The 26,670-nt window shown below is 35.1% G+C and overlaps 1 protein-coding gene across 3 annotated transcripts in view; it reads right to left on the reverse strand.

Moving 5' to 3' along the window:
- The window catches only part of MNAT1 (MNAT1 component of CDK activating kinase), a 197,496-nt gene that overhangs the window by 103,470 nt on the left and 67,356 nt on the right, over nt 1-26,670 (reverse strand). For all 3 annotated transcript variants that reach the window (XM_026480428.4, XM_026480429.3, XM_048219939.2), the window contains exons 4-6: nt 23,235-23,338; nt 15,803-15,943; nt 10,901-11,026 (exon numbers count right to left, since the gene is read on the reverse strand). In XM_026480428.4, coding sequence (XP_026336213.1) covers nt 10,901-11,026; nt 15,803-15,943; nt 23,235-23,338 — 371 coding nt within the window. The remainder of the gene's footprint in view (nt 1-10,900; nt 11,027-15,802; nt 15,944-23,234; nt 23,339-26,670) is intronic.

A 26,670-nucleotide genomic window follows, 5' to 3' on the forward strand; every position in this document is an offset into this window, starting at 1 on the left:
ATCTGAGTCATCATGTTTCCTCATAAACAGTAATATCACTATCAACCTTGTACGATATTTGTGAGGATTAAGTGAAATAAAATTCAGGGACTGCTTTAATCACATCTTCCTTCTTTTTCCCCACTTATAAAATCATCGTATCTTCGACACCAGCAACTAACACTGCCTTGCGAATGTAATGGGTACTTGATAAAACCCTATTGTGATAGGCTGATTGGTACCTGATAAAAATATCTGTAAGACTGAAAAATCTGTCTCATTATAGTAAGCAATACAAAATAAAGTTATAAAACACTGTAGAAAAATGCTTATTGAGTTCATTAATTCAATCAGGAAACCATTATTTCTGCATTCCAGACTAAGAGTATTTCCACATTTTCACATATCTAGAAAGTCTTCCAGACTGTGATTAAAGGTTCAAAGCTTCCCACTATTCATACCTTCCTCATTTTAACTTGTTCCTATTACAATTAAAATAACTGATATAACTCACAACTCCCTGATTCATTATTTCTGCCTATGCTCATGTCCAGACCATCAGACAAGTTTCCTGGAATAAATTCAACCACTGCAATAAATTCTATAGTCAATAGTTTGAGCATTAACTGCTTTTTTCCCTTCACCATAGTAAGGTATGGGAAAGAATATAAAGCTGACAGTATATAATTAGTTATTTCTAAGTCTCCCCAACTACGGACACTACATATTTTAGTTTCTTATATGCTCATAGTATAACTGAAATGTTATCTACAAATATGGAATATAAAAAAGGTTTCTAAAGGCATTTGGGGGTCTCAAAGTAAAATATCTAATCAAAAATATATGGTATAAATTTAAAAAGTCACAACCCCCACCTACAATCAAAATTCACTGGTCTATTATAGTTTTTACCTATATCTATACTCACTTATACTTACAATGGGCCAGGCACTTTGAGTTTTATGTAATTATTTCAAAAAATACTCAACAATGCTATACTAATTCAAAGGGATACTGTATCCCAATGTTTATAGCAGCATTATTTATAACAGCCAAATTATGAAAACAGCCCAAGTGTTCATCAACTGGTAAGTGGATAAAAAAGATGTGGGATGTACATACACACACACACACACACACACACACACACACATATACACAATGGAATATTACTCAGCCATAAAAAAAAAGACGAAATCTTGTCATTTGCAATGACATGGATGGAGCTAGAGAGTATTATTATGCTAGGCCAAATAAGTAAGTCAGGGAAAGACAAACACTATATGATTCACTCATATGTGGAATTTAAGAAACAAAACAAACAAAGGGGGAAAAAAGAGAGAGGGAGGCAAATCAAGAAACAGACTCTTAACTATGGAGAACAAACTGATAGTTACCAGAGGAGAGGTGGATGGGGAGTGGGTAAAATAGGTGATGGGGATTAAGGAGAACACTTGCTGAGATGAGCCTCGGGTGTTGCATATAAGTGTTGAATCACTAAATTGTAGAAATAAAACTAATATTACACTGTTTGTTAACTGGAATTTGATTTAAAACTTTTTTTAAAAATTAAAAAAAAAAGAACTGAGTAACTTAAGGCTTTATCAGGTTACGTCATTTGCCCAAGGTCATATAGCTAGTATGTATGTAGTAGAGGAGCCACAGTTTGAACCCCTTATAATAATATTATATGGGCAACTCATTTTAAATAGTTCTAAAATAATAAAGTTCAAATTTACAATTTTAATCATGAGCAACTATCCATTTTATAAAAGGTTTACTTATTTAAGTACTCAATCATAGGATCATCCTAATTTATAAGAACCTCCAATTCCTTCAAAATATGACTGAACTAACAAAACTTCTATATACTTACATATAAACTCTTCAAAGCTATCTAATGGTGAAAATTAGAATAAACTACAATTTTATCGAAATAACAAAATACCTAGAGACATTTAGTTAGTATAGCTATAGACATTTGTTAAGAGAAAGTAATAAACAGTTCAATCATTTATGTATGGATGGATTTCATAATGCCTAACAACTGATAAGGCTATTTTTAATGCTAATTTTACCAATATTTGAAAACACACTTAAAGATAAAAACACATAAACAATTCAAATACTACTTGCATTTTCACAAGACTTGATAAAGGACACACGACTTCTCTGGTTGCTACACTTCGATTTGCTACGTAAGTGCAATCTGTCTATTAAAAACAGAATTAATGGAGCACCTGGGTGGCTCAGTGGGTTAGGTGTCTGACTCTTAATCTGGCTTCGGTCATGATCTCAAGGTCCTGGGATGGAGCCCTGCATTGGGCTCCATGCTCAGCAGAGTCTACTTGAGGATTTCTCTCCCTTTCCCTCTATCCCTCCCTCTATTTGTGCTCTCTGATTGTCTCTGTCTCTAAAATAAATAAATGAATCTTTTTTAAAAAACATGATTAATAATATTTGGTCAAGTTTTATTTTTATTTTTTAGGCAAAATGGTCTTAAAGCACTTAAACTATTTGGCTCAAATTTATGGCTTCATAGGACAAAATTGAGTATTTAATACAATTTTTATTTTATTTCAGATACAACTGGACATTAATTTTCTGTACGATTTTAACAAAGAGTTTAATCTTCAAATGAGATCAGAAGAATAAACAATGCTTGATATAAATAGCTAAATAATATTTGTTGCAGTCAGAAAAGCCAATGTATGAGCTCTGTTCTGGCTTACCCATAGACAATATAAAATTTTTTAAACATCAGGGTTAAAATACTCAAACAGCTTTCCCCTTTGGCAATGAATGGCACATTCCCCTAAACTACTCCCCAGTAATCACCCACAAAGGACCAAAAGCTACACTTAAAAATAATTCTTAGGTTACCTTTGTGACTCAGTTTGTTTAGTTTGCATACAAAAGCACAGTGAAGTTTAGAACACCATCTTATCTGAAAAAGCACTAGATTCCCAGCCTTATATTCTGGCTAATTTTATGACCTGACCAATGTCACTTTTCTCCCTCCCAAAAATCTAAGACCTATGGGGTGCCTGGGTAGCTCAGCTGGTCAAGCATCCAACTCTTGATTTCAGCTCCCGGCATGATCTCAGAGTTGTGAAATAAAGCCCTGTGACCGGCTCCATGCTGGGCATGGAGCCTGCTTCATATTCCCTCTCTCCCTCTAGCTTCCCCCCCCCAAAAAGCAGGACTAAGACTGAGTTACTTCAATCTGTAGATTTTCTCTATGGATATTTAATGATTTAACTACACAAATTAACAACAAATGGGGGTAAAAACCTGGTGTTATGAAGTCTATTCATAGGCTCACCTGAGAATGATATAATCAGGCTTGTAGCCATATCTATTCTTTTGGGGAAAAAAATTAGAATTACTTGTGAAATGAAGAAGAAACAGAAGACCCTAAAGTTATTGCTAGGATTTGAAACAATGAAATTAAAATAACTAATGCTTGACTGAGAAACACTGGAACTCTTATTTTAAGAGTTCAGGGGCACCTGGCTGGCCCAGTTGGTAAAGCATGCAACTCTTGATCTCAGGGTTGTAAGTTCGAGACCCTCTCCCTCTGCCTCTCCCCTTGCTTGTGTTCTGTCTCTCTCTCAAATGAATAAATAAAATCTTTTTAAAAAAAAATGAAGTTTCTCCTATTCATGCATAAGCCAGTGATTAAGTGGAAATCTCTAAGAAAGTCAAGTCACAAATTATACAAATAATTTTTCTAAGATCCTACTCCTAACATGTCCCCACCCACTGAGAGCTTAATTCCTAGGAAATATAATTCAAAGAATTCATCAGGCACAATATATGTGAACATCCCTAACCAAAATCTGTTCATTGACTGTCTCAACTCTACATATCTCAATACATAATAATTAAGTACTCATTTCTTATTATATTACGCCAATTTTTAACCCTTTGTCTTTCTCTGGGTTTAGAAATAAATTGTCTTCTCAGTCACATCTCAAAGGATCTATTTCTAAAACCCTTTATCACATTTGTATGTCTTCCTTTGGTCTTCTCCAAGTTCAGTATATCTGACTTCATTTGTTGTGTTGGACTTTAAGTATAATAGATCAGGAAAAGAAAAGGTCATTGTACTGGCTCCTGTCCCTTACATTACCCAGCCCATAAAATCAGCCCACTATTAGAAGCAATAACTCAAATCCTACCTCTCTTCAAATCAGAAAGACACCTGAAGTAGAATTTATAAATTCCCTTTTTAAAATTCTTATTAATTAAATAATGAGGTATAATAGAGTCTTGGTTTCATCTTTTATACATGATCTAACTTCTCTGAGACTCAGTTTTCACATCTGCAAAAATAAGAATACCATTTCATGGAGATACAAAAATAAAAGATGACAACTTTTATTAAAAAGAACTATCAAATATCAAAGGTTACAAAGTCCTAAGCAATGTTGGCATCCTTACCAACATTTGCTCAACGAAATCAACTCCTGGGATATAGGTGCTCAATAAATGCTACTTTTCTTTCTACATTTTAGGATTGATTTTCCCAAAGAGTATAAAAACATTCAACTACATAAACATTGGATTTTCATCTACATTATGTTCAGTCTCCCCATTCAGTGATATTAATAAACTCACATAAAAACTGTCATTTAAAAATTTCACCTTGCTGTTGAAACAAAAGCTAAATTTTTACAGTAAACCATAATAGGTATTCTATTGTATACTTAAGTTACATGAATCTCAACAAGCATTAAAGTAATTACATCACCTACCTTACATCATATCCAAAAAAATCAATTCCAGGTGGATAATAAAAAAGTAAAACAATAAAGGCATCAAAAGATACCCTCAAGAAAGTGAAAAGAAATAAAGCCACAGAGTAAAAGAAAACTCCTGTTTTTTCCTAAATTCCTTCTGGGATTTTTTTGGGGGGAAGGGATAGGTAAAAGAAAACCCTTTTATTTCTCAGAACAAGTTGGAATAGAAGTATGAAGATGTGCAACAGATCACAAATGCCACTACTGAAATCACACAACCAAGAATCCCTATCCCCTGAGAGACAGCAAATACTTTTTTTTAAGTTTTTATTTTTAGGTAATCTCTACACCAAACATGGAGCTTGAACTCACAACCCCAAGATCAAGAGTAATATATGCTCCACTGACTGAACCAACCAGGTGACCCAGCAAATAATTTAAATTCCCACAACACATATGATTAATAAAAGGCTTAGATCCAGAACATATAAAAAAAAACTCCTACACATTAGCACACCTTGAGCAGGCATTTCAGAAAATAGGATAGCCAATCCTCAATGTCATTAGTGATCAGCAAAATAAAACGCAGGCTAGAACCACAAAACACTACTAAATACCCACCAGAATGGTAAAACTGGGAAAAAAAGAAAATCACAATTGTTGACAAAAATGTGGAGAAAATGTGGAGTAACAAGAACACTGCTGGTAGAAGTACAATTGGCAAAAACCACTTTGAAAATGACTTGACAATATCGCCTAAAATGAACAAACATATTCACTATGACCTGATTAACTTTATTCTTAGGTAAATAGCCACCAAAACAATGTGTGTACATGTGCACCAAGAAACATATATTAACATGTTAGCATAATTCATAATATCAAAAACTCAAAGGGATTCAATCATCCAGCAACAGTAATATGGATAAATAGTAGTATATTTCTCCAATGGAACGTTATCCAACAATGAAAAAGAAAAAAAAGAGCTATAAGCAAAAACATGATGAATCTCACAAATATAACATGAACAGGCCCAACATTAATCAGGTTAAGACATATATGCTTAGATGTTAAAGCTATTTATAAGAGCAAGAAAGGGACTGCCTTAAAAGAAGAATGACTACTCTGGGATGCCTGGGTGGCTCAGTCGGTTAAGCGTCTGCCTTTGGCTTAGGTCATGATCTCAGGGTCCTGGAACTGAGTCCCGCATCTGGCTCCCTGCTCAATGGGGAGTCTGTTTCTCCCTCTCTCTGTCCTTCCCCCAATTTGTGCTCTCTCTCCCCCCCCAAAAAAAAAAAATAAAATCTTTACAAGAAATTTTAAAAAAAAAGAAGAGTGACAACTCTGAGGAAAAAGAATGGAGTACTGACCAAGTCTAAGGGGTCATAAGGCGCGCTTCTAGAGCACTGACAATACTTTTTTCTTTACCTCTGTGATGGTTACACAGATTTCACTTTGTGGTAATTCACTAAGCTATATATTTTGGTTCTGTGTACTTTAATGTATACATACTACATTTCACAAAATAAAAAGCTGTAAGAGAGGGAAGAAGAAAGAAAATAAATAATAAGGTCACAACCTTTTCTAAAAAGATACCTGAAGAATTAAGGTAAATGCTCAGGGCAAATGAAAAACTGATAGCAAATGAGCACATGAAAAGATACTCAACATCACTAGTCATCAGTGACATGCAAATTAAAACCATAATGAGTAACATTACACACCTGTTTAGAATGCCTGAAATATTTTTAAAACTCAAAATACTGAGCATTGGTAAGGATACAGAGCAACTGGAACACTCATAAAAGGTTGGTGGGAATGCAAACTGCTACAGACACTTTGAAAAACAATTTAGCAGTTTATTACAAAACTAAACATACCCTTACCATATAATTCACCAATTTCATTCTTAGTACTTAGCCAACAGAAATAAAAACTCACATACACATAAAACTGTATGCAAATGTTGATAGCAGCTTCACTCATAATCATTAAAAAACAAAACACAAATCCAAATGTCTTTCAACAGATGAATGGATAAAGAAACTGGTATATCCATAAAATGGTATATTACTCAACAAAAAGGAACAACAACAACATGCATGATCCCAAATACAAGTTGCTAAGTTAACAAAGCTTGACCTAAAAGGCCTGTATGTATGATTCCATTTATATGACATTCTAGAAAACCCAAAACAATAGAGACACAGAACAAACCACTAATTGCTAGGGGGGTTGGAGGTACAGGCTGACTATAAATGGTAGAACAAAGGAATTTTGAGGAGGGATGGAACTGCTCTATATTATGACTATGGCAGTAGATATACAGCTATGCATTTGTCAAGACCCTGTATATCACAATGACCTTTACTATATGTGAATTAAAAAATAAATTTTTTTTTTAAAGATTTTATTTATTTATTTGACAGAGATAGAGACAGCCAGCGAGAGAGGGAACACAAGCAGGGGGAGTGGGAGAGGAAGAAGCAGGCTCCTAGCGGAGGAGCCTGATGTGGGGCTCGATCCCAGAACGCTGGGATCACGCCCTGAGCTGAAGGCAGGCGCTTAACCACTGTGCCACCCAGGCGCCCCAAAAAATAAATTTTTAAAAAACTTTAAAACACTATGGTCACAGCACTACCACAGATTTATAGAAGTATCGAAATGACAAATTTATCATAAAATATCCCCAAATTCAAGAATCTTAGAAATATGTTATTACGTAATTATACAGTGTAAAAAAATCATTATGTAATTCACTTAGATATTTAACTATAATAATACCAATAAACATTACTGATGGGGCACCTGGGTGGTGCAGTTGGTTAAGCAGCTGACCCTTGGTTTTGGCTCAGGTCATGATCTCAGAGTCATGAGATCAAGCTCGGCATCAGGCTCTGAACTGGGCATGGAGCCTGCTTAAGATTCTTTCTCTCTCTCTGCCCCTCCCCCCTCCCCTCTCTCTCTCTTTCTCCCCCTCTTAAAAAAAAAAATTACTGATAACATTAAAGATGCACTTGGTTAACATTTTATATATACATTTTAATCCTTCAAACAATCATATAAAGTGAAAATTATCTCAACTGTACCAATGAGGAAACAAACCCAGAAAGAATAAAGAAATATCTTACCCATGCACAGACATCTAGTAAGTGGTGAAGCTGAAGTTTAATGCCCTTGTACCTGTCTTTCCCTGCCTATTTTCTTTTCTACACACTGTCTCTTAATTCAAAAGCTTTTATAATTCCTTAATGAGTAATTTTTTTCTTTACATTATATGAAAAGTGTTAATACTTCCTAAATTTGTAACTTTAAAATCGATCAGGGATATTTTATATTATTCAAACACCCACATATTCATAATCATATAAAACGAAGTTAAAATATGCAGCCTCTGCCCTCAAGATGTTATAGTCTAATACGTGGCACACATATGACAAAGAAGGTAGGCAATTTTAAAAATCAAAAACCAGTAGCTGGGTGCCTGGGTGGCTCAGTTGGTTAAGTGTCTTCTTTCGACTCAGGTCATGATCCCAGGGTCCTGGGATCGAGTCTACTTCTCTCTCTACCCCTCCCCTCTGCTTGTGTGCCCACGCGCGCACGAACTCTCTCTCTCTCTCTCTCTCTCTCACAAAAAATACATAAATAAAATATTTTTTCAAAAAAAAAAACAGTAGCTGAATGGGCAGTTAGGGGAAAAAACATGGGTAGTATGAGTACCTCATAATAATAAGATAGTTCTGACTGCTTCCTCCTATATCTTGCATCATCACTGTCTTTCACTTTACTTATATATAAGGGGGTATGTGTGTCTAAACACACACATAAGCAAACATATTCAAATACAGTATTGTTATTAAACTTATCTGTTAGATTAAGAACAAAAAGTAAGTTTTTCTTTTACCTTCACTCTTCTCTGATGCTCTTCCTTTATTTAGATCTGAGTTTCTGCCTATATCATTTTCCTTGGCTCTAAAAGAACGTCTTTTAACATTTCTTGCAAGTAAGGTCTCCTAGCAAAAAACTCCTTTGATAATCTTTTATTTCTCCTTCACTTCTTAATTTTAGAAAGAGAGAGAGCAGCACGCAGGAGCAGAAGGAGGGGCAGAGGGAAAGAGAGAATCCTTGAGCAGAAGAGACTCTCCTGTGAGCATGGAGCCCAACGTGGGGCTCAATCCCAGAATCCTGAAATCATGATCCAAGCCAAAATCAAATGATATACCTAGGTGTAGTTCTTTTGACATTTATCCTACTTAGTGTTCTCCGAGCTTTCTGAATCTTTGGTTTGGTATTTGATGTTAATTTGGGGGAAATTCTCAGTTGTTATTGTTTCAAATATTCTGTGCCTTTCTCTCATTCTCTTTCTGGTATTTCCATTATGCATGTGTTACACCTTTTATAGTCATCCCACAGTCCTTGGATATTCTGTTCTGCTGTTTGTTTCTGTTTTTTTTCCCCCCTGGTCTTTTTCTCTTTGGTTTTCAGTTTTCAAGGAGTGTATTGATGTATCCTCTTGCTCAAAGATTCTTTCATCAGGGTGCCTAGTCTACTAATGAGCCCATCAAAGCTATTCCTCATTTCTATTAGCGTTCTTTTCTCTAGCATTTCTTTTTGGTTCTTTCTCAGAATTTCCATCCTTCTCCTTACCATTGCCTACTTTTTCTTATATGTTGTCTACTTTATCCATTAGCACCTTTAGCCTATTAATCACAATTGTTTTATATTCCAGCCTGATCATTCCAACACCTCTGCCATATCTAAGCCTGGTTCTGATGCTTGCTCTGTCTCTTCCAACTGTATTTTCTGCCTTTTCGTATGTTTTATAAATTTTTTCTTGACAACCAAGGCATAATGGACTAGGGAAAAGGCACTGCTATAAACAGGCCTTTAGCAATGTGTGGTGAGGTGTGGGGGGTGGCAGAGCATTTTATAGTTCTATGATCAGGTCTCAGTCCTTTAAAGAGCCTGTGCTTCTAGACTATGAACTTCACAAGTGCTTCTCAATCCATCCCACCACCCCTTAGGGAGGGCAGAATGGTTAGAGTAGGCTGAAGTTATGTTGTTTCCCTTCTCCCATACAGAAGGCTTGAGCAGCTGGAATTCAGTATTTCCCTTCTCCTACATCAGGCAGGTTCTCATAAACTCCAGTCGGTTAGGCTCTGATGAAATAGTTTCTCCTGAGGGTAGGCCTTATTAAGAAGAACAAAATGCTCTGGTATATTTCAAAATTATTCCTTTTCCCTTTTCTCTGCTAAAAGCAAGAGGGGATTTTTCTCTAATATTCACTAAGAGAACCTGATAGAGATGCAAGAAGTGAAACTCACGAAAGTGCAGGGGCCCTCAATAACTGGTTCCCCTACAGAGTTCTGAACTCTTAAAGCTGTCCACACTGAGCCTTCAGCAATTTGTCAACTATAATCAGATTTACCTATACCAGCACTAGTTCCTGGCAAGGTTGCTACTCTGGTTAAGTTGTGATTCACTGTATTCTCTACCGATCTCTCCAATTTTGAGGGCAGTGGTTTGCCTTGTGACCTCTCTTCATTTATGGATCTAAGAAAAGTTGTTGATTTTTCAATATGCTTAGCTTTTACTCGTTAGAATGAGATGGCAATATCCAAGCTTCTTATATGCCATACCAGAAACCAGAAGTCTGCATTTTCTTTTAAGAATGTTTTTCTAGGGGCGCCTGGGTGGCACAGCAGTTAAGCGTCTGCCTTCGGCTCAGGGCGTGATCCTGGCGTTATGGGATCGAGCCCCACATCAGGCTCCTCCACTATGAGCCTGCTTCTTCCTCTCCCACTCCCCCTGCTTAGTTCCCTCTCTCGCTGGCTGTCTCTATCTCTGTCAAATAAATAAATAAAATCTTTTAAAAAAAAAAGAAAAGAAAGAATGTTTTTCTACACTACAAGCTTAAAAATTTATGTAGAATAAGAAAAAAACATACAAACCCAATATCATGTACAACAAAATTGTGTTGTATACTTTGAAAATTATTTATTACTTTTCACTTTCCCCATACACTGCATGTATTCATGTTTCTACATGTCTAGCCTAGCTCAGATACTGTTCTTAAACATATGAACCTACCAATTTAACTGTAGAAATCAATATAAAGTTATCAACTGCAATCCTTGAAATACATTCTTCAAACAAGCAATTAAAATACAGCTTACCATTTTGATGCCTGTGGAAAATGTCACTGGTTTTATAGGTTTAGGTTTCTCAAGTTGCATTTCCAACTGGGTAGATCTATCCTTATGCTGAGCCAAAAGTAGAGCAACAGGGAGATCAGAACTCTCCTGTAAGAAAAGTAAAAGTGCAATATGAAAGTTAAAAGGAAAAACTAATGAGCAACGAGTCTTTTATTTTAAATTATGCCTTTTCATAAGCATTTGATGTCAACCTAAATATTCACTTTACGGAAAACACTTCACAAAAAATTTTAACATTCCATAATAAGAAAAGGCTGTTTGAGATTCATAAATCAACATAACCTGCAAAAAAGTATTTTTATAAAATCCACATTAAAGAAAATATAATAGGGTCTTATTTCATCTAGCAAAGCCAAACATATTTATTAAACTAAAAAAAACTAAAAGCTAATCACAAAAAGTAATACAAAGTACTATAACTTAGATCAGATGTTTATCTAAGACATTCTTCTACCAGTGAATTCAGACCAGTCTGCAATTGTTTCCCATTAGATTTCACCTGAGGCCGTTTGGAAATGATCCTTGTTCTGTTTTGCAAAATGGAACAACTGTTAAGTACAACCAAAAATATATTTATTTTCTCCTTTATAGACTTATTTTTAGAAATTAAGTCTAGATTTTCTTGATTAACAAAATGATAGTAAATATTTCTAATATATTGATACTAAATCAGGGCTACTATTTACACAAATCTGCACACATACATATTAATAACAAGCAAATTACTAATTCTTATATGTAGCCTTATTTATCCTGTTTAACATAAAGTTCTCTTACACGTTTAAACTGCTGTGGAACTAAGGTCTAAACTAAAAGTATCCAAACCTCTTCTCTTCTGAGTTTTCAGTTAAATAAGAACATAGAAACACATGCAGAAGGAAGGAGATCATACATACAAACACAGTACTTTATATGTGTAAACAAAACTGAAGGTTACAAACACATTTCTATCTCCTATACCAAGGCTACCTACAAAAACACACATATTCTTCAAATAGCCTACAGATTTTTAAAATAATAACTAGAGTGCTTATGGCTTAGCATTTACCATAATATTGCCTCAAAAGTTCATTTATTTAATCTTTAAAAACCCTACAGAATTTAATCCTTAAAAACATTATATTGCTTAACATCTCATAGTATGAAAGTAAAAACATAGTAGAATCTAATTTTCTTTCCAAATCTAACAACTTAAGAATATTTTTAAGCCACAAATCTAGTTAATTAACATATTTAAAGGAACTGTTTTAAGGCTACAGTACAGAAGTAATTCAAATAACAAGCAATTTATTTCAACAGAATAGTCCTAGAATAAATTTGTACCTAAAGACTTGGTAACAGAAGTGCTTTGCAAGAGCAATTTACAAAGATTAAAATTTTTTATTTGAAAGAACACAAATTTTATTTATAAAATAGAGCCTTGGGACCTTTAGTAATAAGGAAGGAGAATGAGTGAAACATACTATGAGAATATACTTGAATACCTTTCATATTCTACAATAAAGCATTAATTCTGCATTAGTAACAGTACTACTGTGAATTTCTGCAGCTATTCTAGATTTCCATTAAGAATTTTACAGAAAAGCGGCACCTGGGTGGCTCAGTTGGTCGGGTGTCCAACTCCTGATTTCAGCCCAGGTCAGACCTCAGGGTCATGAGACTGAGCCCCACATCAGGCTCCATGCTCAGTGAGGAGTCTGCTTGTCCCTTTCCCTCTGCTCCTACCCCCACCCCACCCCTGCTCGCTTACTTTCTCAAATAAATAAAGACTTTTTTTTAAAACAGAACTTTAAATAAAATGTGAAAAAAAAAGAATTTTATAATAAAATGTAAAATTTTAAATGGGCTATGGCCCAAAATACCTTTTAAAACCCATTACTATCTTTTCATATGTAAAAACTAACAGAAAAAAAATAAATTTCTTGGCATTCCTTCTCAACTTACACTCTAAGTGAATTCAAATGCTCTTCCATACCTGGTATTTACTCTAATAAGTGAAAGTCCTTGCCTAAAAGCAAGACAATGCGGTTACTTCAAAAAGGTTGTTAATCAATACTTTGGCCTGTTTTAATCCTGGTTTTGCTTTCACATAAAAGGACCTGAATATTAAAATGTCTTGGTAATACAGCTAAAATTTAATAAAAATTAAACGTTCTAGGAATCTAAAACTAATTTTGACATTAAGGCATACAATTTACTTCAATCTGCTTTATTCCATTTTAGCATTCAAAACTCTGAAGCCTGAAAATCCCTGTGAATGTTAAATTAGAATTAAGCAGGAGCTCTAACAACAAAAATCTACAGAGTAAAATAAACTATGGGAACATACATGCTTTCAGGAATACATAAAATGCAGATTCAGCCTTGTAAGTTATTTAATTTTTCTTAGCTTTCCAGTCTATCTTGAAAGGTTCTCTAAACTACATTAATTGCCTGAAGGTATACTGTTTAATATTTAAAGAAATTTTAATAAGACTGCCTGTAATACTCATTAAAAACTTTATAATGGCCATTTTTTAAAGATTATTTTAACTGACTTTAAGCAAGCCATCTGGCAAACAATATTTCTAATAAAAATCAGCTACTACATTTGACAACAATATTAACCCTTAACAAAATTTAAGACATAACTGAAGAGAATTTTCAAATAGGAATATAAAAAGATTTAATAAGTCAGAACCTGTTTAAAATTCTTTTTCCAAACTGTTAAAAAAATTGAATTTACAGTTAGGATTAAATAAATGGACTTTTTAGGCAACATTATGGTAAATGCTAAGTCATAAACATTAAGACCATAACATTAAAATCCTGTCATATACAGTATAATATAATGCTTTTTAAAGGTTAAAAAGTGACCATTAGCACAAAACCAAACCCAAAAACAGGAGAAAAAAATTCTACTAAGTAATACTTGTTGCCTAAATTAGATCCAGAGAATAATTCTAAGATTTAAGCGTCCAGACATATTCACAAATGCCAATATTATCTTTTTTATAGAATCTAATACATGAACAAACATAGAAAAAGAAATAGAATATTTTTTTTTACTTATTAGGGATTCAGGAAGATAAAAAGAAATTTCATAAATACTTTCAATTAGTCAATAAGCACTAAAACATATGGTCATATTTTAACAAAAAAATTAATGAATATTAAAAAATTAAAACAACAGAATTTTTAAGAAATAAATAGGAAACCAGAAATTCAAAACGTACTGATATTCTAAAACAATCTGCTGTAATTAATTGTTCTAATGAGTACAGTAAATTGCTAAGGATTATTTAACCACCATGTTACATGATCTAAATAGTGAAGAAAGTATGTGCACTAATGACTTGCAGGTGAAGAAAACAGGAAGTTGCGGGGGGGGGGGGAGCTCACAAAAACCAATATTAACTCCAGATTATACACAACGTACAACATTGGCAGTTTCACAACTTGCTTCATGCCCCACTGAATTAAACGGGAGCTTCATGCCAATAGCAGCAGCTCAATGAGGCAGCAAAACTTATTACTTTGAGGGCTAAAAAAATATCCAAGAGTAATTGCTATGCAAAGCTAGCTAACCTCAAAATTAAATCTAAAAACTACATTAGATGAAATATTTTTAATGTTAAACTGTATTTTCATTTCATATCTAAGTTCTATATTTGGAATTAATTCAATTAATTGAACAAAGGAGAAGGGTTACCAAGGAAAGTGTGTTCCTCTTTGTGTAAAATAATGGGGGAAAGAAACTTTCAATAAAATAATTTTAACATCAATGTTTACTAATTCATTCTTTAAAGTTCTTAATTTCTCACAAGATAATGTCAACAAAAAATGTGAAACACATGTATCATTTCAACTGTTAAAAGCCACAACTGACACTTAATAGTTTCAAGAAAAATTAATGGAAATTGCTAAGGAAAATACCATACTCTATTTTATATGCTACTGTCTTCATTTTTAAAACCCAATTTATATTCCACTTACACAAAGCAGATAGGGTTTATGATAAGCATTTTCTATCTAAGCCTCATTAATGTCCTTACTCTCACTTTTCCTTTACTCTCTCACCTACTTCTAATTTAATTACCTTGTTTTCTCTTTTTATTCCTGGTTAGCTGACTTTTGGCCAAAAGAACAGCAGAAAAATACACACACACACACTTACCCAATTATAGAGTAACAAACACCATAACAACAAAACCAATGAATTAAAGTATGCTAACACCACATATAAATTAATTACGTGGACAGAAAAGGAAAGGGAAGAATGCAAATAGACTCTTCTGGACAGGACCACTTCTACTGTGATTTTATCAGTATCACCTCAGCTCATAAGCATCAAATAATATATTGTCAAATCTATGGAACACTTCATAAACCTCAGTTATTATTACTGCTGTTATCTAACAATGGTGAATACTTGGGGAGCTAACTATTGGGAAACACAAATAACTCACAAAACACTGCCATTTCTTTCAAATATATTTTTTTCTCATGCAAAAATATGAAACACAGTTCTCACAGAGAAGTAGAATCACTATAAATTTCACCATGAAGCCAAAACACTTGAAATGAGCTAGTTATAAGAAAGCCAGTATTAATTAGGAGAAAATTGCTCTGAAAACAATGAGTTTTAGTCAGTAAGCTTAAAAACACATAAATAACCTATTAATAGTACACTATCTTACATCAGTTATATTGCTCTTTCATCTGAAAATAAAACGGATATTGAAAGGCTGTTTTTTTTAAATGAAGGAACAGAAGTTGAATACACCAGCATTGAGTATACAGTAGAAATGCCATTTAAATGCCATTATCCAGCAAAATAAATAGGAAAGATAAACTCTGAATGCACTTAGCATTAATACATACCAGTTCATCTAAAAAAGCCTGCTTATTCTTCCTTTTTAGAATCTGCTGCAGTTGTTCTTCTTTTTGTATAAACAGTCTTCTTTGTTCATTTTCCTGTCTTTCTACCTCTAAAGCTTCTTCCAATTCCTCCTGTTCCCGAGTCTAAAACAAATATTTATATACAGCATGGAATAAATTTGGTAACCAAAATCAATCCTAACTACACTCTGACACTTTTTTTTTGGAAGCATAAAACACACTAGTCACTTACAGTTTAATAGAGCACCATTTTTACTCCGAAGGAACTAGAGTTCATTTTACTTCATGTGGACATGGTACTATCAAAGAGAATGACACCTACCATTAAACAAACACCTAAACAAGTACACTGTGCTCAGCAGGAAATCTGTATAGCAATGGATTTATTTATTTATAATTATTACAGATAGTTTCAAGTCATTCATTTTAGAAGATTTAGCAAGAAAAACAAAACCAAAAACCCAACAAAAACAACACAGAAATAATTTATACAGAGCTAATAATTGAAACACTCCATTGAAAAGACTGGCTTATTTAATAGAAACAATTTCCAGAACACTCCAGATAATGAAAAGTTATCACTGTACTGAGTTTTTTCCCAAGCTGAAATAAGTCTTCATGATGCTAGAGTTCCAAATAGTATTCATTTAAGAGAAGTTGTAAAAAACTGAAGTTATTTTTTAACATAAGCATATAAATCTGTGCAATGAAAAATTCAAAATTCAAAGCTAATATGTAAACAGAATGAACCATGGTTCTACTCATTCTCCTTTTATGGAAATCCTCAGAAATATCAAATAATTCCAGACTCTGAAATTTACTCCAACTCTAAGTCATACTTAAAAACAACAGTATACCTAGTCTTTGCTCTTTAATTCTTATGAATGAAAAATACAGTAAAATCTAAATGGCTTTATTTTAAAGCTCTTTTTTTTTTTAATTTGACAGAACACTGAAAAATTATGGCACCTCAAGTAAATACAGAATGGAGGAAGAGAACATAATAGGTCTGAGCATCATGAATATAATATATGAATAACAAAGACCTCAGAGAAAAAAATATATTTTATATAAATAATATTTAAAACCCTCTATCAGATTTTTTTTTCAAATTTACACGTTAGATAAAGTTCTCGAACAAAAAGATGTTTCACCTACAATTCAAACTCACTACTAAATCCAAAATTAAGTTTAGCATCTGGTCTCCCAAAGCTGATCATACTCCTATACTCCTTACGTCCACTAAGTGCACACCTACGTCTCAGTCAACTCCATCTGAAACCATAAATTCACCTCTGTTACTCCCTCTCTGCCCCCCACCCCCGTTCCCCTTAAATTAAATCAGTTGCTACATCCTAATGGCATCTCTCCCTATGATTTTACAAACTTTTCCTTCTCTATTGGCAAGGCTGCTACTCTAACTCAGGCCCCTGGTGGAGAAGAGAATTCAAATTTGATCTAGAAGGATTAGTAGGAATAAATGTAAAAAGTTAGGGGCTGAGATATGAAAGCTGGAAAAGTAAACTACTTGATTTGAAGCATATAAGCAGAAAAAGATGAGCCTTATAGTAAAACAGTGACACATAATCAATGAAGTGTAACAAGTGTTAAAGAGGGTACAGTGAAAACAGAATTGATAGAGTGGTAAACTCTCCTTGCAGTGATAAAGCACACCCAAAGAAAAGATTTCATACAGAGTATTGTGGGTTAAATGTATCCCCCCAAAATATATGTTGAAGTCTTAACCCCTGGTACCTATAAATGTGACCTTATTTGGAAATAAGGTCTTTGCAGATGTAATGAAGTTAAGATGGGGTCATACTAGAAACGTAGACACAGACACAGGAGAAGGCCATATGAAGACAAAGGTACAGATGAGCATGGCACTGAAGGTTGCTGAAAACCACCAGACGCTAGAAGAGGCAAGGAAGGATTCTTCCCTAGAGAATTTAGAGAAAGCATGACCTTGATCACACCTTAATTTCGGACTTCTAGACTCTACAACTATAATAAATTCCTGTTGTTATAAGTGACCCAATTTTTAGTAATTTGTTACAGCAGCCCTAGGAAACCTAAGAGGTTGAGCTAAGACTTCAAACAGTAGGTATTTGCCCCCACTGGAGAGTGGAACAGCATTTCAGGCACAGAAAACAAAGGTGCAAAGACAGGAATAAAGCTGGAATGTGTGGTATGGCCAAGTCATGAAGTATGGGTGTGGGGAAAAATTCTAGATAAAACTGAAAAGGCAAACACAAGGCAGATCATGGAGGGTCCTCATACCATACTAAGGCAATCTGAGCCATACTAAGACAATCAGGAAGACATTAAGGAAATTTGAGGGATAACTTCAGAAAGACAACTAGAAGCAGTAAAGTGTACAGATCAATCAGGCCACGACTGAAGACAGGAAAACCAGTTAGAACATTTCAATAACCCAAATAACAAATGATGAGAGGCCTAAATAAGGTAATAATAATAGAAATGGAGGGGGAACCAGATTTGAAAAACGATGAGGAGAGACTCTCAACAGTATAGGAAGACAGACCAGATATGGTTTGAACACTTGGATAAAGAACATAATAGTAGAAACAAATGGTAAAGATTTAAAAATTCATTCTGGGGGCGCCTGGGTGGCTCAGTCGTTAAGCGTCTGCCTTCGGCTCAGGGCATGATCCCGGCGTTCTGGGATCAAGGCTCACATCAGGCTCCTCCGCTGGGAGCCTGCTTCTTCCTCCCCCACTCCCCTGCTTGTGTTCCCTCTCTCCCTGGCTGTCTCTCTCTCTATCAAATAAATAAATAAAATCTTTTAAAAATAAATAAATAATAAAAAATAAAAATTCATTCTGGAATGCTGAATTAAGTGCCTATGATACATCAAGAAATAAATGTCTATTAACTGTTTATAGATATATGTATGTATCACATAGTATAATTCTAGGAGCTCAGGAGAAAAACAATGTGTTGCAGAAACATTTGAAGAGTAATTAGTATAAAGGGTTAACTCATAAAGATAAGCACTGAAAGGAACCATGTTTTAGAGTCAGAAAGGAAAGCTAGATGAAAGGGGAAGGTGAGAGCAGCAGGATGAGGAGGAGAATGGAGTGGCCCCACAGAAGTTAAGGAGGAGGGTTTTGGTATCAAGGGAGAAGGCTACACCAAACACTGCCAACAGGCCAAATGAGATTCAGACCAACAGTCTATCATTTTTAACAATGAGAAACTGGTAGCCTCAATTTTCTAACTGAAATAAAATATGCAAGTATCTTGGACATAGTAGGCCTCAATAAATATTGATTAGCTAGATAGCTGACTGAATAACTGGGAAAACAGCCATCATTAAAAATGAAACACTGTGGGGACAATGAAGAAGGTTTTGGACTGAGAGAAGGGAAGCAGGTTGAAAACTAAAGGTCTCTGTGTTCTTCCTAATGATACTACCTTACCCAATCAACCTCCCTTGCCTTCACCTCCCACTCCTAATCCATCAGTAGGACTTGCTATTTTAAACTCAAACTATCTCTCCAATTCATCCTCACCTCTCCATTTCTTGTTTAAGTCACCACTAAATTCACCAACGTGACTGCAATAACTTCCCATTGGTTTCCCAAACTCGAAGCTTGATTCTCTCAAATTCAACCTCCACCAAACCACTACATTTATTCTAACACAGACAATATCTTATTACCGCTTGGTTTCAAACCCTTCAATAACAATCATCCACAGCCACATTTTTATAACATTACTCCAAGGAATCTTGGAACTCCCTAGCAAGATGCCTAAGGTACACTACAGAAGAGATTGAGCAGATGAAAATTCAGCCTACCCCTCTTCCCATTATCACTTTAACAAAAGTATTCCGAGCAAGCTTTCATTTGAAGAAAGGTTCACCTATTAAAAGATAAAAACAACTGGGACACCTGGGTGACTCAGTCAGTTAAATGTCCGACCCTTGATTTCAGTCATGATCTCAGGGTTGTTGGATCAAGCCCCATGGTCAGGCTCTGCATTGGGTGTGGAACCTGCTTAGGATTCTCTCTCTCCCACTCCCTCTGCCCCTCCTGCCACTTTCTCTCTCTCCCTCTAAACACACACACACACACACACACACACACACACACACACAAACAATTGGTCTATGTAAGCCCAAATTACTTTTCATAATAAATTTCCTTATGTGACCTATGCCCTTTCTACTTCTCCAACTTCAACTCTCCCTCTATTGAACTTCAGCAATATAAAACTACTAAAACCTCTCAGAACTCTCTGTGATTGCCCGTGCCTTCTTGCCTTTGCTTATGATTTCTTTCTGCCTGGAATGTTCTTGTGCGGAACCCCTATTTCTACCCTTGTCCCATCTTCTTCACCTTGTTAAGTTCTACTTGTCCTTTAAGGCTCCCATTCAGGCATCATCTCACCTGGAATGCCTTTCCCAATATTCTCAGAATGGATTAGGTATCCCTCCTCCATACTCCTATAACAAGCACGCAGCACTTTCCAAATGCTTATGACATTACATTGAAATTACCTGGCTTCTTATTCATCTTCCTGTGCAATATGCTTAGCAGATGGTCAACAAATGTTATTGAACTGATTTTTTTATTTTGCTAAACTGATAGACATTCTATACAGCAATCTCTGCTGCTCATGAGAATCTAGAGAATTGAAAATAAAAATTAAGCTGATTTTAAATAACAAGTGTTGGCCAGGATGTGGAGGAAAAGGAACTCTTGTGCACTACTGGTGGCAATGTAAATTGGTATAGCTACTGTGGAAAACAATATGGAAGTTCCTCAAAATATTAAAAATAAAATATCATATGGTCCAGTAATTCCACTGCTTGATATTTACCCCAAAAAAATGAAACAATAATTCAAAAAGATTATGTGCACCCCTATATTTATTGCAGCATTATTTAGAATAGCCAAGATAAGGGAGCAACCCAAGTGTCCACTGACGGCTGAATGGATGAAAAAGATGTAGTATACACACACACCCTGCCCCTCCCCACCACACACACACAGGAATATTACTCAGCCATAAAGAAAGGATGAGATCTTGCCATTTGCAGCAACACAGATGGACCCAGAGGGTACTATACTAAATGAAATAAGTCAGAAGTCAAAGAAAGACAAATACCATATGATTTCACTTACATGTGAAACCTAAAAAATAAAACAAACGAATAAACAAACAAACAAAAAGCAGAAACAGACCCATAAATACAAAGAACGAACTGGTGGTTGCCAGTGGGGAAAGGGGTAGGGGGACAGGCAAAATGGGTGAAGGGGAGTAGGAGATACAAGCTTCCAGTTATGGAATGAATAAACTAAAAGATAAAAGGTACAGCATAGAGAATAAAGTCAGTGGTATTATAATAGTGTTGTATGGTGACAGAAGATAGCTACACTCGTGACGAGCATAGCATATTGCATACGCTTGTTGAATCACTATATTGTACACCTGAAACTCCTGTAACAATTTGTGTTAACTGTAGTTCAATTAAATAATAAATAAGAATAGAATAGAATAAATATTAAGCTAATCTTCACTAAGACTCTACTTGAACGTTAGATCATATTCAGTTTCTCCATGCTCACACTGATTGATGACAGTTACCAGCTCCATGAAACAAATAAGATCTCCTTAGCAGACAACTCAGTAATAGTTTCTCTACGTCAGAAATGGGTCGCTTTATGTGACTAATCATGCAAAAGACTTTTTTTCTTTTCTTCTTTGATATAACTTTGATGTTTTTAGAACAGGGAGACTTCAACATTCACAGAGACATGAAAAGCAAGTTGCTATCTTAAGATTAGTAAAAAGACATCAACCATGTTAAGTTAGTCCATGCTCCATGGGCCACAAGAGAGCTGGGCTCTACTCAGTGATACCACAGCTACTGATATATACCAACTAGCACCGTCTTAAAAAATGTGGTCCTATGTCTGTATGTTTATGCCAATACCAAATACCCAGGTCAGTATCATTAGAAGGTATAATATTCTGCACAGAATTAGTTAATAAATGTTAATGAATTACTGACCAAATCACTTAGTTAAAACATGGTGAGGTATTGGGGCGCCTGGGTGGCACAGCGGTTAAGCGTCTGCCTTCGGCTCAGGGCGTGATCCCGGCGTTATGGGATCGAGCCCCACATCAGGCTCCTCCGCTATGAGCCTGCTTCTTCCTCTCCCACTCCCCCCTGCTTGTGTTCCCTCTCTTGCTGGCTGTCTCTATCTGTGTTAAATAAATAAATAAATAACATCTTTTAAAAAAAAAAACATGGTGAGGTATTAAATATTAATAGAATAAAAAGAATAAAAGCAGTTCAAACATTCTCACTGAAATAAAGTATTTGTTTTATTCAATAACCTATCATTATAAAGTTTTCAGATAATTAGAAATTTCTGCCTTAAAATAAATAACCAGCCTGAAATTAGATTATTCTTTCAGAGCAACTCTCAGTACTTCCTAGCTTAAAATGCTAAATGAAAAAAGTATTCACTTGAAAGGAACATCCTTCCATTAACGAGTTAAATGGGGCTAATCAACAAGTTACCTAGGCATACCTATTTTGCATGTATTTTCTAATGTACCCAGAGAAGGCTACTGGGCAAAGAAAGTCATTTTTATGGCACCCTGATCCTCTCAGAAATGAGACACCTTTCTAGGGAAGTTAGGCTGGGTATGAACGGAACGAAAATGTAGTCAATTCCTTGAGAGCTTTCTGGCAAGGAAGAAGTACCTAAATGAAACACTCCTAAGACTATAAGGAGAAAGGGGCGCCTGGGTGGCACAGCGGTTAAGCGTCTGCCTTCGGCTCAGGGCGTGATCCCGGCGTTCTGGGATCGAGCCCCACATCAGGCTCTTCCGCTATGAGCCTGCTTCTTCCTCTCCCACTCCCCCTGCTTGTGTTCCCTCTCTCGCTGGCTGTCTCTATCTCTGTCGAATAAATAAATAAAATCTTAAAAAAAAAAAAAAAAAAGACTATAAGGAGAAAGTCCTTCTAAACACAAAATGAAAACACAAGGTATGTGATCCAGATATGACTTGTATCATTTTGACCAACAATCACAAATTCCTGATAAAGTACCTCAAAAATAAGTACCTCTGCTTTCCTCCAAAACTAGAAAGGCAAGTATTAAAGACACGACAGCTAAATTGTATAAGCTAAGACAAATCTCTGCATGCACACAATTGTTCCTTTATAGAATATATTTTAGTAATGCCATCAAAGTTGTTATAGCTACAGTGTGCCTCCTGTCTACGTGCCTATATACATATACAGTATTTCCGGTCTGGATTTCAGCTAATTCTTTGTAAATTTAACTCATTTTAGGAAAAGACAGCTTTTCAGGGATCATATGGAAGTATTAATTTCTAACACAAAAGAAGAAAATACTTAGCAACCAACCAGCTTTAACTTATTTTTCTGAATGACATCTTTGTTTTCCTTTTGGTACATCTCCATTTTCTTTTTGGTGTTGTCCAAATCCACATTGTTGGTCAAATTGAAAACTGCATCAGAAAGGAAACAATGACATGAAATATTGTTTTAATATAGATCTTGAGTAGATAATAAAAAAAATTCATCACAGTGACTTAATTCATCAGATTATTACTTACAGCTCTTTTTATGTCCTTTTACCTACTATCTATTTTAGAGGCTAATTCTAGTTCAGCAACTATGTTTTCAAAGCCAACTCTAAGACTGTCAGACTATCATGCAGAATACCTAAATCTCTGAATCACCCCAGAAAACCTAAGGTATATGCTTGCCATAATCATATTAGATTTGATTTTTATAGGCCCCAGTCTAACTTTAAAAGCATATAAAAGATTACTTAGATTTGTTAAGTAAAAAGAGCAAGTCTGGGATCTACTACACTGGTCAGAATCAATACTGAAAAGAATCTGTGCTCCACAAATAGAAAAATTATCCAAAAGAATAAAAAATTATTATATATTTGTATAATTTACAGCAAACAAAAACAAGTTTTAAGATTTTATTTATTTGAGAGAGAGAAAGGGGGAGAGAGAGAGAGAGAGCACAAGCAGGGGGAAGGGCAGAGGGAAAAGCTGACTCCCCACTGAGCAGGGAGCCTGACACAGGGCTCAATCCCAGGACCCTGGAATCACGACCCGAGCCGAAGGCAGACACTTAAAGAACTGAGCCACCCAAGCGTCCCCACAAAAATAAGTTTTATTCACATTCCAACGGTCTCCAACATGGCTGCACACAAGCCTGAATTATTTCCCATATAGTCTAGATCTAGAGTATGAAATAGAGCATAGCTTAACTAGGAATGTAAGGGATAAACTGGCACCCAAACTTAAGATAACTAAAATAATTTCATAATAAGAAGCCACTGAGGTATGTTCAAAAAAGTGATAAATTTTCAATGAGTTAGAATTTTTTATAATTTTTAATTAATTTTTTAATAATTTCATAATTTTTATAGAATTCCAACTCAAAATAATGCCTTACTCTAAGTTTACATCAGTCACCATGATACTCTGAATAACAACCAAAGCACCTCTTTTGGTATATACAAATTCATATTATAAAGTACCAACTAACCTATCCTGTTTGCATCAGCCTGTCTAAAGAAAAATCCACATCATTAAGACTCTTCTATTCCATAATTCAATTCAGACCTCGCTTGGCTTCTTCTGTAATCCTTGTCCATCCATTATCAGCCATTCTATCCCTTCTCCAATTACTTATCCTTACTTCTTGCTTGTCCTATGAACAGGTTTGATCTACCCTAAATAACTATGCTCTAAGCCATACTTTTACAAATTCCTTCCCCATCTCACTCCTTCCCTCAACAACCATCTCAAATAGTTCCTAGACTTTTTTCTTTTACTTGCTCTCCTTGCTTTTTTTATTTGAGTATAGTTGCCACACAATGTTACATTAGTTTCAGGTGTACAACATAGTGAGTCAGCAACTATAGGTTATGCTATGCTCACCACAAGTGTAGTTACCATCTGTTACCATACAACCCTATTACACACCACTGACTATATTCCCTATGCCATACCTTATATCCCTGTGACTTATTCATTCCATAACTCATAGCCTGTATCTCCTACTTCCCTTCACCCATGTAATGCATCCTCTCACCCCCTCCCCACTGGCAATGTTCAGTTTATTCTCTATATTTATAGGTCTGATTCTACTTTGGTTATTCATTTGTTTGTTTTTTAGATTACACATAAAAGTGAAATCATATGGTATGTCTTCTAAGGCAAGGGAAACAAAAGCCAAAATATACTATTGAGACTACATCAAAATAAAAAGCTTTTTGCACAGTGAAGAAAACCATCAACAAAACAAAAAGGCAACCCGCTGAATGAGAGAACATATCTGCAAATGATATATCTGATAAGGGGTTAATATATATAATTTACAAAGAACTGATACAACTCAACACCAAAAACACAAATAATCCAATTAAAAAGCAGAGGACCTGAATAAACAGTTTTCCAAAGAAGACAAAAAGTGGCCAACAAATACATGAAAAGATGCTCAATATCACTAACCATCAGGAAAATGCAAATCTACACCACAATGAGATATGACTTTACACCTGTAAGAATGGCTAAAATCAAAAAAGAGATAGCAAGTGTTGCCAAAGATGCAGAAAAAAATGAACCCTCATACACTGTTGGTGGGAATGTAAATTAATATAGTTAACTGCAGAAAACAATATGAAGGTTCTTCAAACAAGAAAAGGTAGAAATACCATATGATCCAAGTAATTTCACTACTAGGTATTTACCAAAGAAAACAAAAGCACTAATTCAAAAGGATATATGCACCCCTATGTTTACTGCAGCATCATTTACAATAGCCAAGATATGGAGGCAATTCACATGTCCATCAATAAAGAAATAACTAGAGAAGATGTGGTATATATACATACAATGGAATATTAGCCATGAAAAAGATGAGATCTTGGCACTTGCAACAACATGAACGGACCTGGAAAGTATTACACCAAGTAAAATAAGCCAGACAGACAAAATTAAATAGTTCCTAGATTTTGGGATTATAGAGGCTTATAAGAATTGAAAAGTAATATTGGGCGCCCAACATAGGGTTACCTATATTGTTGAATAAGGTATCAAACATACTCTAAAGACCAATCTCATCCATTATTTCATTTTTATCTCCTCAAAAGGCCAAAGGATTTCAGAATATCAACTTATCATAATCACTGTTAAAAATCCAGGCTCGCTTAGGTATGTAGAAAAAAACAAAAGCAGGGGCGCCTGGGTGGCACAGCGGTTAAGCGTCTGCCTTCAGCTCAGGGCGTGATCCCGGCGTTATGGGATCGAGCCCCACATCAGGCTCCTCCGCTATGAGCCTGCTTCTTCCTCTCCCACTCCCCCTGCTTGTGTTCCCTCTCTCGCTGGCTGTCTCTATCTCTGTCAAATAGATAAATAAAATCTTTAAAAAAAAAAAAAAAGAAAAGAAAAAACAAAAGCAATCATCAATTCTATTATATGCAATTTTAAAACTCTGGGAGAAATGAGAAATTGAGAAACAATAGCCCTCTAGCTACCTCTCCAGCTTTTTTACCACAAAGTAGAAAAGAAAATAGTAATAAGTGGTAAACCAGGGTATCTGGCTAGTATGAAATTCTAGGCATTCACCATAAATCGCACTCTGGCCCCAACACAAAACAAAGAAGGAAGCTCAAAACTAGCAACTGCCCTTAAAAAGTCAACTGTGATACACTTGTTAATGGAGTGTGATTCTGCTATCTTTGCCAATCACTCACACTTTACTCCTTATATTTAACAGGTGATCTATTGAGCCACCAAATCCAATAATCTTT

This window comes from Ursus arctos, unplaced genomic scaffold, assembly GCF_023065955.2.
Source record: "Ursus arctos isolate Adak ecotype North America unplaced genomic scaffold, UrsArc2.0 scaffold_25, whole genome shotgun sequence".
Taxonomy (NCBI): Eukaryota; Metazoa; Chordata; class Mammalia; order Carnivora; family Ursidae; genus Ursus; species Ursus arctos.